Source organism: Acinonyx jubatus, chromosome D4 (genome assembly GCF_027475565.1).
Source record: "Acinonyx jubatus isolate Ajub_Pintada_27869175 chromosome D4, VMU_Ajub_asm_v1.0, whole genome shotgun sequence".
In the NCBI taxonomy this organism is placed as follows: Eukaryota; Metazoa; Chordata; class Mammalia; order Carnivora; family Felidae; genus Acinonyx; species Acinonyx jubatus.
In genome coordinates, this window is record NC_069391.1 from 74,864,684 (window position 1) to 74,879,030 (window position 14,347).

At 42.9% G+C, this 14,347-nt stretch overlaps 1 protein-coding gene across 7 annotated transcripts in view; it reads left to right on the plus strand.

Moving 5' to 3' along the window:
* The window catches only part of PRUNE2 (prune homolog 2 with BCH domain), a 266,301-nt gene that overhangs the window by 77,901 nt on the left and 174,053 nt on the right, over positions 1-14,347 (plus strand). For all 7 annotated transcript variants that reach the window (XM_053205246.1, XM_027041002.2, XM_053205242.1 and 4 more), the window contains exons 5-6: positions 6,307-6,459; positions 8,766-8,860. In XM_053205246.1, the coding sequence (XP_053061221.1) occupies positions 6,307-6,459; positions 8,766-8,860 (248 nt within the window). The remainder of the gene's footprint in view (positions 1-6,306; positions 6,460-8,765; positions 8,861-14,347) is intronic.

Sequence of the window (14,347 nt, forward strand, 5' to 3'; positions counted from 1 at the left end):
ACCGACTGAGCCACCCAGGCACCCCAACATCTGATGCTTTTTAAAAAAAATTTTTTTTAAGTTAGAGAGAGAGAGAGAGAGAGAGAGAAAGAATCCCAAGCAAACTCAGTGCTATCAGTGTGGAGCCCATTTTGAGGCTCGAACTCACAAACTATGAGATCATGACCTGAGCCAAAACCAGGAGTCTAGTGCTTAACCAACTGAGCCACCCAGGCACCCCTAACATCTGATGCTTTTAAAGGTTTTTTTCCTCAGAGCATAGCTTCGGTTACATCCCACACACTTAAATGTCATATTTTCATTGTCATTCAATTAAAATATATTACAATATGTTGTGATTTCTTCTTTTACGATGAGTTATTTAGAAATGCATTGTTTAGGGCGCCTGGGTGGCTCAGTCAGTTAAGCGTCAACTTTGACCCAGGTCATGGTCTCATGGCTCATGAGTTCCAGCCCCACGTCCGGCTCTGTGCTGACAGCTCAGAGCCTGGAGCCTGCTTTGGATTCTGTGTGCCCCTCTCTCTCTGCCCCTCCCCTGCTTGCACGTTCTCTCTTTCAAAAATAAAATAAACATTAAAAAAAAAAAAAGAAGTGTGTTGTTTAATTTTCTAATATTTGGGAATTTTCTAGTTTTGTCCTATTACTGATTTTCAGACTGTTATGGTGGCCATAGACGGTAACTCTGTGGTTGCAATTTTTTGAAATTTGTTAAGACTTGAGGAACCTGGGTGGCTTGATCAGTTAGGTGGCCAACTTCAGCTCAGGTCATGATTTCACAGTTCATGAGTCCGAGCCTCGCATTGGGCTCTGTGTTGACAGCTCAGAGCCTGGAGCCCGCTTTGGATTCTGTGTCCCCCTCTTTCTCCACCCTTCCTCCCCACCCCCCCCATCTCTCAAAAGTAAACATTAAAAAAATAAAAAAAGACTTGATTTATGCCTCAGCAGATGGTCAGTTTGGGTTAACGTCTTATTTGTGCTAAACAAGAACGTCTAGTCCACCATTGTTGATGACAGTGTTTAATACCCGCCAGTTTGGTCAACTTTGCTACTCCTGTTGCTCAAATATTCTACATCTTTACAGACTTTTTTCCCTACCGGTTCTTAGCGAACTTTAGTCTACTTTGTCCCCAATTAATATATCATACAATTGTTCCATCTTTTCTACTTTTTTACTTTCAGTCTTTCCACATATCTCAACATATTTCACCATATCTCAGGTGTGCTTTTACAAAGTCAGCCACTTAACTGACCAAGCCACCCGGGCACCCCAAGGCATAAGTCAAAACGGGATATTGCTATTATGGCTTTTAAAATTCAGTTTGATAATTTTGTCTTTAAAAAAAAAATATTTATTTTTGAGAGAGAGAGAGAGAGACAGAGTGTGAGAGGTGTGAGAGGTGTGAGAGGCGGAGGGGCAGAGGGGCAGAGGGAAAGGGAGACAGAACCCGAAGCAGGCTCCAGGCTCCAAGCTTCAAGCTGTCAGCACAGAGCCCGACGTGGGGCTCGAACTCACGAACCGTGAGATCATGACCCGAGCTGAAGTTGGACGCTCAACCGACTGAGCCACCCGGGCGCCCCTTTGCTGTTTGTTTTCAACTTGTCTCACATTTCTTCCGTTTCCTTATTTCTTTACTCCTATTATATTAAAGTATTTTTGCTATTACATTTCCCCCCATTGGTTTGTGAGATATCAGTTATTTAAGAAAGCTATTTTAGTGGTTACATACATGTTATAACATACAATTCTAATTTCATATAAATTGATATTTTGATCACTTTCCTGACAATCCAAGAACTGTAGAGTGATTTACTTCTACTTGGTCCCTTCTGCAATTTGTTGCCACTGGAATGTATTTTAATCACACATAAATTTAAAACTCCATAAGATATTGCAATTGTTTTATGCCATGAACATTGATTTATTCTTATCCATGTATGCTCATTCTCCAGTGCGCCTCTTTTCTTCCTTCATTTCTTTGCTTCCACATATAATGGTTTTCTTCTGCTCCTACTTGCTTTCAGTGTGGGTTTTCTCTTGGCAGACCATTTCAGTTTATTTTTCTGGAAACATCTTTATTTTGCCTTCATTTTTTCATGTGTTCACTCAGTACAGAAATTTAGATTGGCAATTATTTTCTATCCGTACTTTGCAGACAATTCCATTGTCTTTTGACTTTCGTCATTTTGGAGGAGGTCAGCTCTCCCTTTTATTGTTGTACCTTTGACAGTCATGTTGTCTTTTTCTGATTGATTTCAAATTTCTATTCTCTGTAATTTTTAGCAGTTTTAGTGTCATATGGCTAGAGGTCTTTTTCTTTGTGTTTATCCTGATTTGGGTTCGTAGTTGAACACAAATACCGTGGAGTAATATCTTTCATTAATTTTGAAAGGTGATTGGCTGTTGCCTTTTTAAATATAATCTTAGTCCCATTTTTCTCTCCTCCAAGGGAAACTTCCATTGCATGTATGTCAGGCCTTTTCTCCATGTTCCCTGGGTCTCTTATGCTCATCTGTAGATTTTTCATCCCTTTAGTCTCTCCATACTTCAGCATGGAGATTTTCTTCTGACTTATTTTCCAATTTACTAATCTTCTCAGTGGATCTCATCTGTCATTGAACATATTTTTTGAGTTCTTTTTATATGTTTTTTTTTAAACTTTTTATTTTACTTATTTAGTTTTTAAATGCTTATTTTATTTTGAGGGCGAGAGACCGAGCATGAACAGGGGAGGGGTAGAGAGAGAGAGAGACACCCACACAGAATCAGAAGCAGGCTCCAGGCTCTGAGCTGTCAGCACAGAGCCTAATGCAGGGCTCGATCACACCAACTGCAAGATTGTGACCTGAGCTGAAGTCGGACGCTCAACTGAATGAGCCACCCAGGCGCCCCTTTATTTTATTTTTTGAGAGAGAGAGACAGAGCGCAAGCAGGGGAGGGTCAGAGAAAGACACACACACAAAATCCGAAGCAGGCTCCAGGCTCTGAGCTGTCAGCACAGAGCCCGACGCGGGGCCGGAACCCACGAACTGTGAGATCAAGACCTGAGCCAAAGTCAGACACTCAGCCAACTGAGCCACCCAGGCATGCCTGTTTTTTTTTGAGTTCTTACATTCAATGATTAAACTTGCAGTTTAAAATTTTCTTTTGCATATTTTATTTATAGATTCTAATTCTCTACTGTAATTCTCCAGCTCCTTTTTAAAAATTCCCTCTAGTTCTGTTTCCGTTCTTTCTCTCATGAGTTTTTTTTTCCCCCTGAACTTTTCAGTCATTTGATCATATATATATTTTTTAATGCCTGGTAATTTGTCACTGATTGCTGAACAGCATACATGAAAGATGTAGAGATAATGAAGCGATGGATGATGAGATTTGTTTGCTCCAGAGAGGACAGGCTTCTGGCACCAGAGGTAGCTAGAAGAATGTCAGAGAAACTTCATCTATTTTGTGTTTGAGCCGACTCAAATCAGGACTTGCGTCGTCTTGAGGACTAATCTATTCTTGCTTCATCCTTTGGCTGCGGTAGAGGTCAGCAAACTTTATCGGCGTAAAGTCAAGCAGTAAATATTTTAGGCTTTGCAGGCCTACAGTCTCTGTTGCAACTACTCACACCATCATTATAGCACAAAAACATCCATGAGCAACGTTAATAAGTGTGGTTGTATTCCACCAAAACTTTATTGAGAAAATCTGGTGGTGGACCAGACTCACCCTGCAGATCATTTTTCTCCAACCTCTTTCCCAGGGTATGGCTCTCCAGGGGCCTCCTCTCAAAACCTGGGTTATTTAACCCGAGACTCCTTCTCTGCAGAGAGCCCTAAACCTCAATTTTTGCCTCTCTATCCCTGTGAAACTATTGTTAGGTCTGTGAATCTTCTTATCTCATTAGCTACAACTTCTAAATTAACAAATACCCAGAGAGGACGAACAACACCAAGCGTGGGCGTCACCCCTTCGCGCTTTCCTTCTCTCCAGGATCTTCACTTTTAAGATGGTCACCTGGGTAACTGCCTGATGTCATCACAGGTTTTTTAACATATATTTTAGTGTAATATTTTTTTTTTGGTCTTTTATCTAGCTTTTCTCCTTGTTCTTGGTACAAGTAGTTTATCAGAGCCAGAAGCAGATGAGGGTCTTTTTTGAAATTCAGACTCACCATTGCCTCAACAAAGAGTGGAAAAGCCACCTTTATGTTTTGGATTCTGTGCCAGAAATTGTCAGACCGAAGAATCCAGCTGGCTGCTCCCCACCTTTAAATGATAATTTATCTTGAATCCGTCCACTTCTCTGCCTGTGGACTGCTTCTTCCTTGATTCTCATCTAAAACAGCCTTCTAATTCTCCTGGTATGCTTTGTCTGATTCATTCTCTGCTTGGTAGCTCGAGGGATTCTTTTTTTAACGTGTATTTATTTATTTTTGAGTGAGAGAGAAAGGGGGGGGATGGGTGAGGGGCAGAGAGAGAGAGAGGGAGAGAGAATCCCAAGCAGGCTTCTCACTGTAAGTGCAGTGTCCAACATGGGGCTCAGTCCCACCACCCGTGAGATCACTATCTGAGCTGAAATCAAGAGTTGGATGCTTAACCGACTGAGCCACCCAGGTGCCCCTGACATTTACGTTTTGTAACAATCCCTCCAGAGCCTCTCCCACCTCAGTGCCTTTGCACATGGTCTACGTGACCATGATGATCTTCTTACTTTTCCTTTACATTAAGTTATCCGTCAAGTCTCAGCCAAGGTTAACTCTCTCTACAAAGCTTTTTGTGACTCCTAGATTCTGGTCTAGATCTAGACTACTGTGTATTCCCCAGTGATATTCCTCGTCCCTCTAATGATCGAATTGTATGTGTTTACTTATTTGTAGCCCCTAAACGACTATGAGCTTCAAGGGGCATGAATGTCTGTATCTCAGTCTTGAATCATTGCATCTAGCATTGTGCCCTGCCCATAGCAAGTGCTTCTTTGTTGAAGGAATGAATGAATGAATGAATGAATGAATGAAATGCTTTAAATATATTTGGCATATTTACTGTTATTATGATATTTGCATTCATTGATTCTCAATATAACTTTGCAAGCTGGGAAAGCAGTATTATTTCTGTTTTTTTGGTTTTTGTTTTTTTAAATTTTTTTTCAACATTTATTTATTTTTGGGACAGAGAGAGACAGAGCATGAACGGGGGAGGGGCAGAGAGAGAGGGAGACACAGAATCGGAAACAGGCTCCAGGCTCTGAGCCATCAGCCCAGAGCCCGACGCGGGGCTCGAACTCACGGACCACGAGATCGTGACCCGGCTGAAGTCAGACGCTTAACCGACTGCGCCACCCAGGCGCCCCTATTTCTGTTTTAAAATGGGCAAGTGGTGGGGCACCTGGCTGGCTCAGTGGAACAGGTGGCTCTTGATCTCACGGTCATGAGTTCGAGCCCCATGTTGGGAGAGATGGTGACACCTTGATTAACCAACAGGTGTGGAGACTTATAGAGAGTGTCGTCATTCATCATAAGTAAAACTTTTCTTTCCCCCGTGGCTCCATGTTAGCCCGGATCAAGATACAGGGGAAGGGGATGTGACAAGTGGCAAATCCTCCTTTTCATGGTGAGATTGTGCACAGAAAATTCCAGGAATTTGTCAGAGGAAGGTCATTCCTGTTGGCAAATTACTGTGTAATGGAGGCCTGTAATTTACCCCCAGCTTGTGAATTCTTATAAATGGATAACAGTAACTTCGAAGAAGTGTGTGGTTCCTGGGAGATTGAGAATGGGCTCCAGATTCACCACCTTGTCCGATTCCTTTCCTGCTGACAGACTATGCAGTCCTTGAGTTGTTAAAAGGAAGAAGTTCATATGTGAACCCTGTAATGTATAATGTGATGAGTGGAAGCAGTCTCCTCTGTGGTCTCTTAAAGGGAATATTAAAGGGAAATAGTAAATAATATTAGTATTTTAAAAGAGTTTGCCCTTAAATTCCATTCTGAAATGATAAAAACATGTATATCATTTTTGTAGGTTTGTGTGGGTGGGGAAAGCTATCCATTTTGTTCCTTTACCCATAAACTCTGTCCTATGAAGTGTGCAATAGGCTCTTACGTTGCAGAGATGAATACCCGGCAATCAAGGAGGCGGGGCAGACAGTATCTGAAGCGTTTTCTAACACCTGCCTCTTGAAAGCTACTCCATGGAGGCCTCTGGTCCAGACAAGAAACTGAAAGTGGAAGTATGGATAGACAAGCCAGAAAACATGGATTTTCCTGGCTCCCATCCTGGCTTGGTTGGAAAGTGAAAGGCCATTTTCATTCATGTCTTTTAGGTAGCATCCTTTTCAAGTGGATGACCATGGAATCCGAGAAGATCTCAGAGAAACAGGAAGAAATTCTCTCTATCCTGGAAGAAAAATTTCCCAGCTTGCCTCCGAGAGAGGACATCATCAACGTCCTGCAGGAGACCCAATTCAGCGCTCAGGGTGAGTGACTCTGTCCCCCGGCTCTCTGTCACAGCGCCTGAGTAGGGATGGTTTCTGGGGTGGCACATTGCCAGCGCCTTTGTTTTCTTCCCTACTGTCCGTGCTTGTGGAAGATTGTCAGGCACATAATGTTGACTCGCCCTGGAAGCAGGCAGCCCGTACCACACACTCACCTCTGGGGCCTTTGCTTCTGCATGTATGGGTAATTCACGGGTCTAACGTGCACCCCGGATGCCTCATTACATGAAATCCCTGTGCCGAGAAGGTTCTATTCTGAGCAATGTGGCAGGAGCAATGTCAAGTACAACGGGATTTCATAAATCAATTAATTTTAGAAAGAAAAAGAAAGAGCGAAGACAGCTAAGCAGATAAAATTATTCTCTAAATCGAAGCTTTATCAAGACAGTGGATTTCCTGGCTCAGTTGTTTCATCGTGATGAGAGACAAATATAATTCACGGATGCTGGAATAACTTGGCACGGATTATATGAGTCTTCATGACAATCCTGACAGGTATTACCCCCAGTTTCCAGATGTGAACACTGAGGCACAGAAGGGCGGCTTTGCTTTCTGGTCATCACGCACACAGCTGGCGAGTGACCAGGCCAGCCCCAGACAAAGCTTTCTCCCTCAGTTTGGAATCCCCTGGGGACAGAGCCAGAGGCAAAGCAGTTTATTTTGGAGAGGAACCCAAGAAGCACTGAGAGGGGACGGAGGGGTTTATGGGGCAGGTTAGCTCTGTGGGAAGCCATAATGTCGCCCCGCGGGGGGGGGAGCCCGGGGAAAGAGAGAGGAATTGCACCTCAGTGTTATCCCATGTGTGTTAGATCCCAAGTGTGTTAGAACTTGCTCATCCAAGCTCCAGGGGCCAGTTGTTAAAACTCAGAAGTTTTGTGAATTGGATTATGTGGGTTGGCAGCTGGAAATCAGCCCTGGTGGGAGTATTGCCACCACAGGGATGAACAAACGCTACAGATCAAGCTTCGCTTGTTGGTTGTTAAATATTTACCAGCATGCCACTGGACTGTTGGGGGCTGCTCAGTCCCGGGGGCTGTTAATCCCCCCCAGAGTGGGCTTTCGTGGTTGGGCGTCATGCCGGGGCACACGGCCACGGAAGGTGTGAGGACGTGTGGGCGGGGCCCCGGCGCATTTGCTCCCAATGTACACGCGTGCGTGTAGGTGTAAGTGTGGCCACACGATGGGGTGAGTTTATGTCATTCACTTTCAAGACTAGACCAAGATTTTAATGTCGCAATATATTCTATAACTCATTTTATGCTGCCTTATGATAGATTGTGGCCTGTTAGTCTTCAAGTCAAAGGAAAATATTTCATACCCATCTGTTTCCCCACACTGCTGTGATTGGTAGAGAGTTGTAATTTTTTTTTATTTTTTTACATTTATTTATTTTTCAGAGAGAGGGAGAGAGAGACAGAGCACAAGTGGGGGAGGGGCAGAGAGAGAGGGAGACACAGAATCCGAAGCAGGCTCCAGGCTCTGAGCTGTCAGCACAGAGCCGCATGCAGGGCTCGAACCCATGAACCGCGAGATCATGACTTGAGCTGAAGTCAGACGCTTAACCAACTGAGCCACCCAGGTGCCCCTATGAAGTGCACTTTGAATTAAATTACAATAGAAAGTATGAAGGCCCAACTGAATCCATCCTGAAAGCAAATTTTGATCTTGCGATGTATTCCTTAGCTAGCTTGCATGATTATGTTAGGTTTTTGTCATTGGCTCACTCCTCCCCATTCCATTCTCTGCCCTGGTCTGCTGTGGGCCTCTAGAGGCTGACCTCTGAGTGTTTAATCCTCTGCCTTCTGGTTAGTGAAAAGCGTTAGTAACACATGGGATGTGAGGATCCAAGGAAGGAGAATAAAGAGGCTGTACTATTTCTCCCTTGCGTCCTTACTGATTTGACGCTAAGTTTTTGACGGCCCCTCTCCTGTACTTTCAGGTCTGTTTCTTCCCTTGTCCCTTTGCCAGTGTCTGGATGCCTCACCATCTTTTATTCATTTTCTTGGCCCCACCCATACTTCTGTATGTGTCCTACCATTAAAAACTCTGTGTGTGTGTGTGTGTGTGTGTGTGATGAGGGGTGAATTCTATTTCTTGCTAGGAACCTAACAGGTGCAAATCTGTCTCTGATGTGATTTTTGCTTTAATGTGTGTGTTCGTTATGGGTAAAAGAGATCTTATTGGGAGAATACATTGAAATTAACAGGGTGAATTCTTTACATAGTCCCTTGATAGTACCCAAAACAGTTCCCCAAGTGTAAATAATGTTTTTCCCCTCTCATCTGTAGGTTTAAGTATTGAACAGACAATGCTGAAGGACATAAAAGAACTGTCCGATGGAGAAATAAAAGTGGCCATCAGTACCGTGAACATGACCCTCGAGGTAAGGGTGGGAATGTTTATTTTGGGGGGGTGGCAATGACAAATTTTACAAAAGATTATTCTACAGCATAAGTCAGTGTCGGTCTTTTGCTTTGAATGCTTCGTTGTGATATATTTGACTAGGAATGCAGGTTATTATTTTGGATGGAAACACTGTGCTAAGTCAATGAAAAATGCCAAACATGGATTCCCAGGATGAGTGCTATTTCATTCACCTGAGTACAACAAAACCTACAACGCAAATACTCAAGTTTGTATGTGTGCGTATGTATAGTCCGCTTAATAGCGGCGATTGTATGTGGGATCAGATTCACTTCCACTCGTTCTGTGCACCAGCGCACATTGTCCATCGAACTTTTGTAGGAAAACAGGTTGTCCTTTGGCCCTTGTAAGCTATTTGGATGCGTGTCATTTTTGGTAATCAATGGTGACAGCTCAAGTATTCATAAGACGCTCCTTCCAATCTGTTAAATGAATGACTCAGAGTGAATATTACTTTTGCCTTTGTGTGTTTCCTTGGTAAGTTATCTTTTGTCGACTTTGGGGGTTTTCAATGACTTGTGTGTTCATCTTAATTAACCTAACTAACGGGGATGATATTTTACAGAAGCACATTTGTGCCATGCAGAAGTCTGCATATTTCTTTACTGTTACGTCGCCTTGATCGAGGCACTCAGCTCTCAAGTTTATGGCGACAAAAAGTGCTGTATAGCACTTCATATTTTTGTTTTTAGAATTGTGTGTTGCCATGCTTTTTCTTTTTCCTCATGGTGTTGATGACGATACTGACGTGTGTATTTCTAGTGACCAGCAGGTATGCAGGAGGTATCCATACCTCAGAAAAACCAAGAGCAAACCAGGTGCTTTTTTTCTGTAATTTCTGTGGAAGGTTTATTCCCAGTGGATTGACATCATAATTCAGATGTCAATCTGAATAGATCCATATGAGTACCAGGAGGCAGACTGTTGTCACTGGAGATAATCACATTTGGTGGTTATACAGTGCCTCGTGGTTTATAGAGCACGTTCTCATTGTATGTAGTTCGTAGGTTGACTCAATTATTTCTAGGGACTTTCATATTGATAAATGCTCCATATAATTAGATGTGGATGTGACTCAATACAAGAAACATATGCAGTTTGGGATGTAGTAACTAGATAATCACCTTCAATTAGAAATCTGCTTTGTGTATAGAAATCCAAGGAAAACGTGGATCTTGCAAGGGTCAGTAGCTCAGAGAATCATTTCTCCTAGTTCAAGCCTTAGGGTTTTCTTTCCCCTCCTCCCTCCCCTGTCTCCCTTCATTTAATGGCATCTTATTAGGTTTTAAATGCCTTGTTTGGAATTCCTTTCTAAATTAACATACAGCATCTTGTAATTGCTTAGGGAACTGTCTGTAGTTAGCAAATTATTTTAAGGCTATTATTAGAGACTTACCATAGCTTTCACGTACCTTTAGTTATATTATAGGGGTATATAAATGGCTTTGTCAGATATGTTAAACTGTAAATGTTGGTCAAGCTGAATAAGTGATAAAATGATCATCTACATGTTTACAGTAATTTACATAGAGGTCCAGTAATTAATCAGGCAGTTAAGTATATCTCTGGAAACACTATATGATCTTCTGGGAGGAGGAAGGACATTTGTATATGTAAAGAAGGGTACACAGATTAAACTCCCATCAGCTGAATGAGAGGTTTTCACTTGTGCATAATGGGGATAGTAAAGATGACTGAGAAATGGGAAAGCATCTCCTTAGTAACTTCCTATGATTTCTTTGAAAGAGAAAATGCACGTTATTTATTCAGTCTGTCTGTTGGAAAAAATCTCCCAGTTAAGGGAAGAGTTTGGTTTTCTCCACAGAGCATCCCGTGATGTGGTGTTTTCTGATCCCTACTCACATTTGATTATATTTCAGCCTCCTTTCCATTCCCATGGGCCTCACTTTTTAAAATCATGATGGAATACCCACAATCTTATTCTGTGTGTTTTGGAGCAGCTGTCTAAACGCCCTTTGGATTCTCAAAGAAATATTTTTAGTTCCTCTGGGTTTCTTTTTTTAAATCTTTTTAAAGTTTATTTATTTATTTTGAGAGAGAGAGAGAGAGAGAGAGAGAGAGAGAGCGAGCATTAGCAGGGGCAGGGCAGAGAGAGGGAGAGAGAGAGAATCCCAAGTAGGCTCCAAGCTATCAACATAGAGCCCAACGTGGGTCTCAAACTCACAAACCGTAAGATCATGACCTGAGCTGAAATCAAGAGTGGGTCACCCAACCGATTGAGCCGCCCAGGCACCCCAGTTCCTATGAGTTTCTAAGTCTCATAGTTTCTAAGTTTCATAGTCTTGTAGATACTTCAGCGTATCTCAAGACTTAGCTACTTCCTGATGACTTTTATAAATTCTCCATTGTTTATAACATTCCCTGAAACTCTTGCAAAATTAAGTCTAAAGGACCAGCTTAGGACTGAAATAGTTATCGTGTCTTCCATTAATTTCAAGCTCGTTTCATGTATTTATTCAATCACAGTTAGACAATATTTTAAGTAATTGAGGTAAATTAGGTTTAGGAGGTAAAACCATTGCTTTGACAGCTGGGTCACCTCTGGCCCTCCACGTTGTAAGGAGAAAGCTACTAACCCCTTTCTTTCTCATTTTCATGGTAGTATATATCACAGATAAGAGTTGTAATCTAATCAGTGTTGTAGACATTATTGAAAGATCTACCACAGAAAGCAAATAATTGTCATGATACAGAGTTTCGGTGCTCTGCTCCGTATGAGGTCAGAATGAATGTAACTTTGAGCAGCAGTAGATAAAAAGTGGCCTTTACCAGAAGCATGGCCAGAGGGGGAGCCCTTCTTAACAAGGGACACTTGGAGGCTAGGACCACGGAGAAGATATGCTCTCCCTTTCACATGACCTCCAGGTTGTTCTGAGTCCAAATATAGCACACATCTTGTGGGGCTTACACACTACATATTCCCCACGTGAGTGGGGAAGGGCAGAGAGAGTGGGGGACAGAGGATCCAAAGTGGGCTCTTTGCTGACAGCAGGGAACCCAAATCAGGGCTCAATGCAGGGCTCAAACTCACAAACCGTGAGATCATGACCTGAGCCGAAAGCAAGAGTCAGACGCTTGTCTGACGAACGACTAGTCAACCTAACGACTGAGCCACCAGGGCACCCTTCTGCCTTTATTTTCCCATCATCTTTCCTCTCTCCTTGTCTCTGTGTCCAAATTTTCCCTTTTTTATGTGGACACCAGCCATACTGGATTAGAGCCCACTCAATGACCTCATCTTTACTATATCTGCAGCGACCCTCTGTCCAAATAAGGTCACATTCTGAGGTACTGGAAGTTAGGACTTCAATATATAAATCTGGGGGTGGGGAGGGGGACACAATTCAACCAGTAAAGTATACTTTTGTAAAAGTAGTCATTTCCCGACAATTTCAAGGAATAAAACTTACAAGACTGTCTGAATGAACCCATTGCCTGCTAAGCACATTTGATGTGTTGCTGCTTCCGCTTACTTTCATTTCAAATCAATTTCCTTTAAATGAGGAACAGTGGGGATTTTCTACCCTTGACATTTCGACTTCTTTATTTGGAGCTGGAGTCTGAGGGAAGTGTTAGGGCTTGTTTTCTCTCTAGGGTTCTGCTGTGCTCTCAGCCCGGGGCCTCCTCATGACCAGCCACTCTGCTATTTGAGACCTGGAACAGAACACATGGGATACATTCTGGTAAAGTGACTCAGACCGCTGACTCATTCTGCCCTGTAGAGATTACCAGCCAAGCTGCACCTTGGAACGCCGCGGAGGGAAAAGTACCAACATTTTCCCTTAGCGTTTAGAGCCCAGACCAGAATGAATTCCCAAGATCACTGTTAAACTCTTCCCTAACAAAAGGGAACATTTTCTAAGGCCGCAGTGAAGCATCATGAGAACCATTGTAACCGGGGCTTTAAGACTTGTGCACACCAGTCCAAAATCTGGTATACCGATTTTAAGCACCAAATATGATTTCTCACTGTTTGAGTTTAGAGATTCTGGAGTTCAAGATGGAAGCACCATTAGAGTAAGTACGTACTTTGTTGTGTCATGGAATGCATAACAGTTAATATTTCCAGGGAGCACAGATTATTTTTGTTTAGCATATTCTTTAAGACACCAAACGCTTACACCGAAGGTGACTTTTCAAACCCAACTGGCCAACCAGTGGAAATCTGTGCAACCTCGCCTCCAGGTTTTTAAGTCATAAGTGCCTCCATTTCGTCTACTATCCAGGCATGCCGGCTCCTCCTTGCTAAAGACTTAACATTTGATAGCGAACGCTCATTGCATAGCAGACAGTAGAGTGAGGGCTTGCAAGCATCATCTCATTTAACCCTCGCAGAAAGCTCACGAGACAAGCGTGCTGTGGTCCCCCCTGTAGGGGTTAAGGTAGCTCTAACAGCTGTATCAGATAAACCCCAACTCTCGGAGACTCAACACGGAAATTGTTCAGGTTTTGCCGGTGCAGTGATCCACTTTGGTGTTCCTGGTCCAGTGGCCGCGGGTGACCCAGAGACCATGCTCACTGTGTAGCTCCCAAGATGCCTGCAGGCATCTCCATTCTATCACCGAGGGGGGGAAGAGCTCGGAGGACCACACGTAGCATCCATCACTTCTGCTCACCTTTCGTCGGCGCAGTCCCGTGGTCACGTCTGGCTGCAGGAAAGCAAAGAAATGTAGTCTAGCTACGTGTCCAAGAAGAACCACCTTGAAAAATACTTAGCCAGTCTTTGCCACGATCTCCATCTTACAGGTGAGGGCATTGGAATCTTAAGAGGTTAGATCATTTGTCCAAAGTACAGTCAGAAGTAAAATCCACGTTTGTCCCACCCCAGTACTGTTTTCACTGCTTGGGATATGATACCCTTGGGCAAGGCTAGTTGTAGGCTTTGAGCCCCCTCTGGGCTTCACCAGTGAGTCGTCTAGAGTCAGTGATTATAGGCTAGACCTCCCCAAGCCGTCCTTGGTTGAATCCTTCTTTTCTCTACTCTTCATACCAGCCTCTTTGTCTTCACTTCTTTGCTTCTTTTAAAAATCATTAGTTTTTATTTATAAGCATCATCTAACTCCCAAATATTCATACTGAAAGTAATTTTCGGCCCCTGATATAGAGGAGATTTGGTCAATAAAGCAAGTACATAAAAGTAAATAGGAACAAAGATTACGGGGCAAGGGACTGGGTAGGACGTACCGTGTAGGAAGGAAAGTGTGATGTTTCTTCTCAGCCCGTTTCTAGAATTCAAGAACAGGTGTATTCTGGTTTACCTTGCTGTGATTTAACGTTTTCAGATCAGTACTCCAAATGGAGAGCAGTTATTGAAAAAAAATTTAATGGTAGAGTTTTTTTTTTTTTTAAGTTAGTTTCTGAGAGAGAGAGACAGAGCGCGAACAGGGGAGGGGCAGAGAGAGAGGGAGACACAGAATCTGAAGCA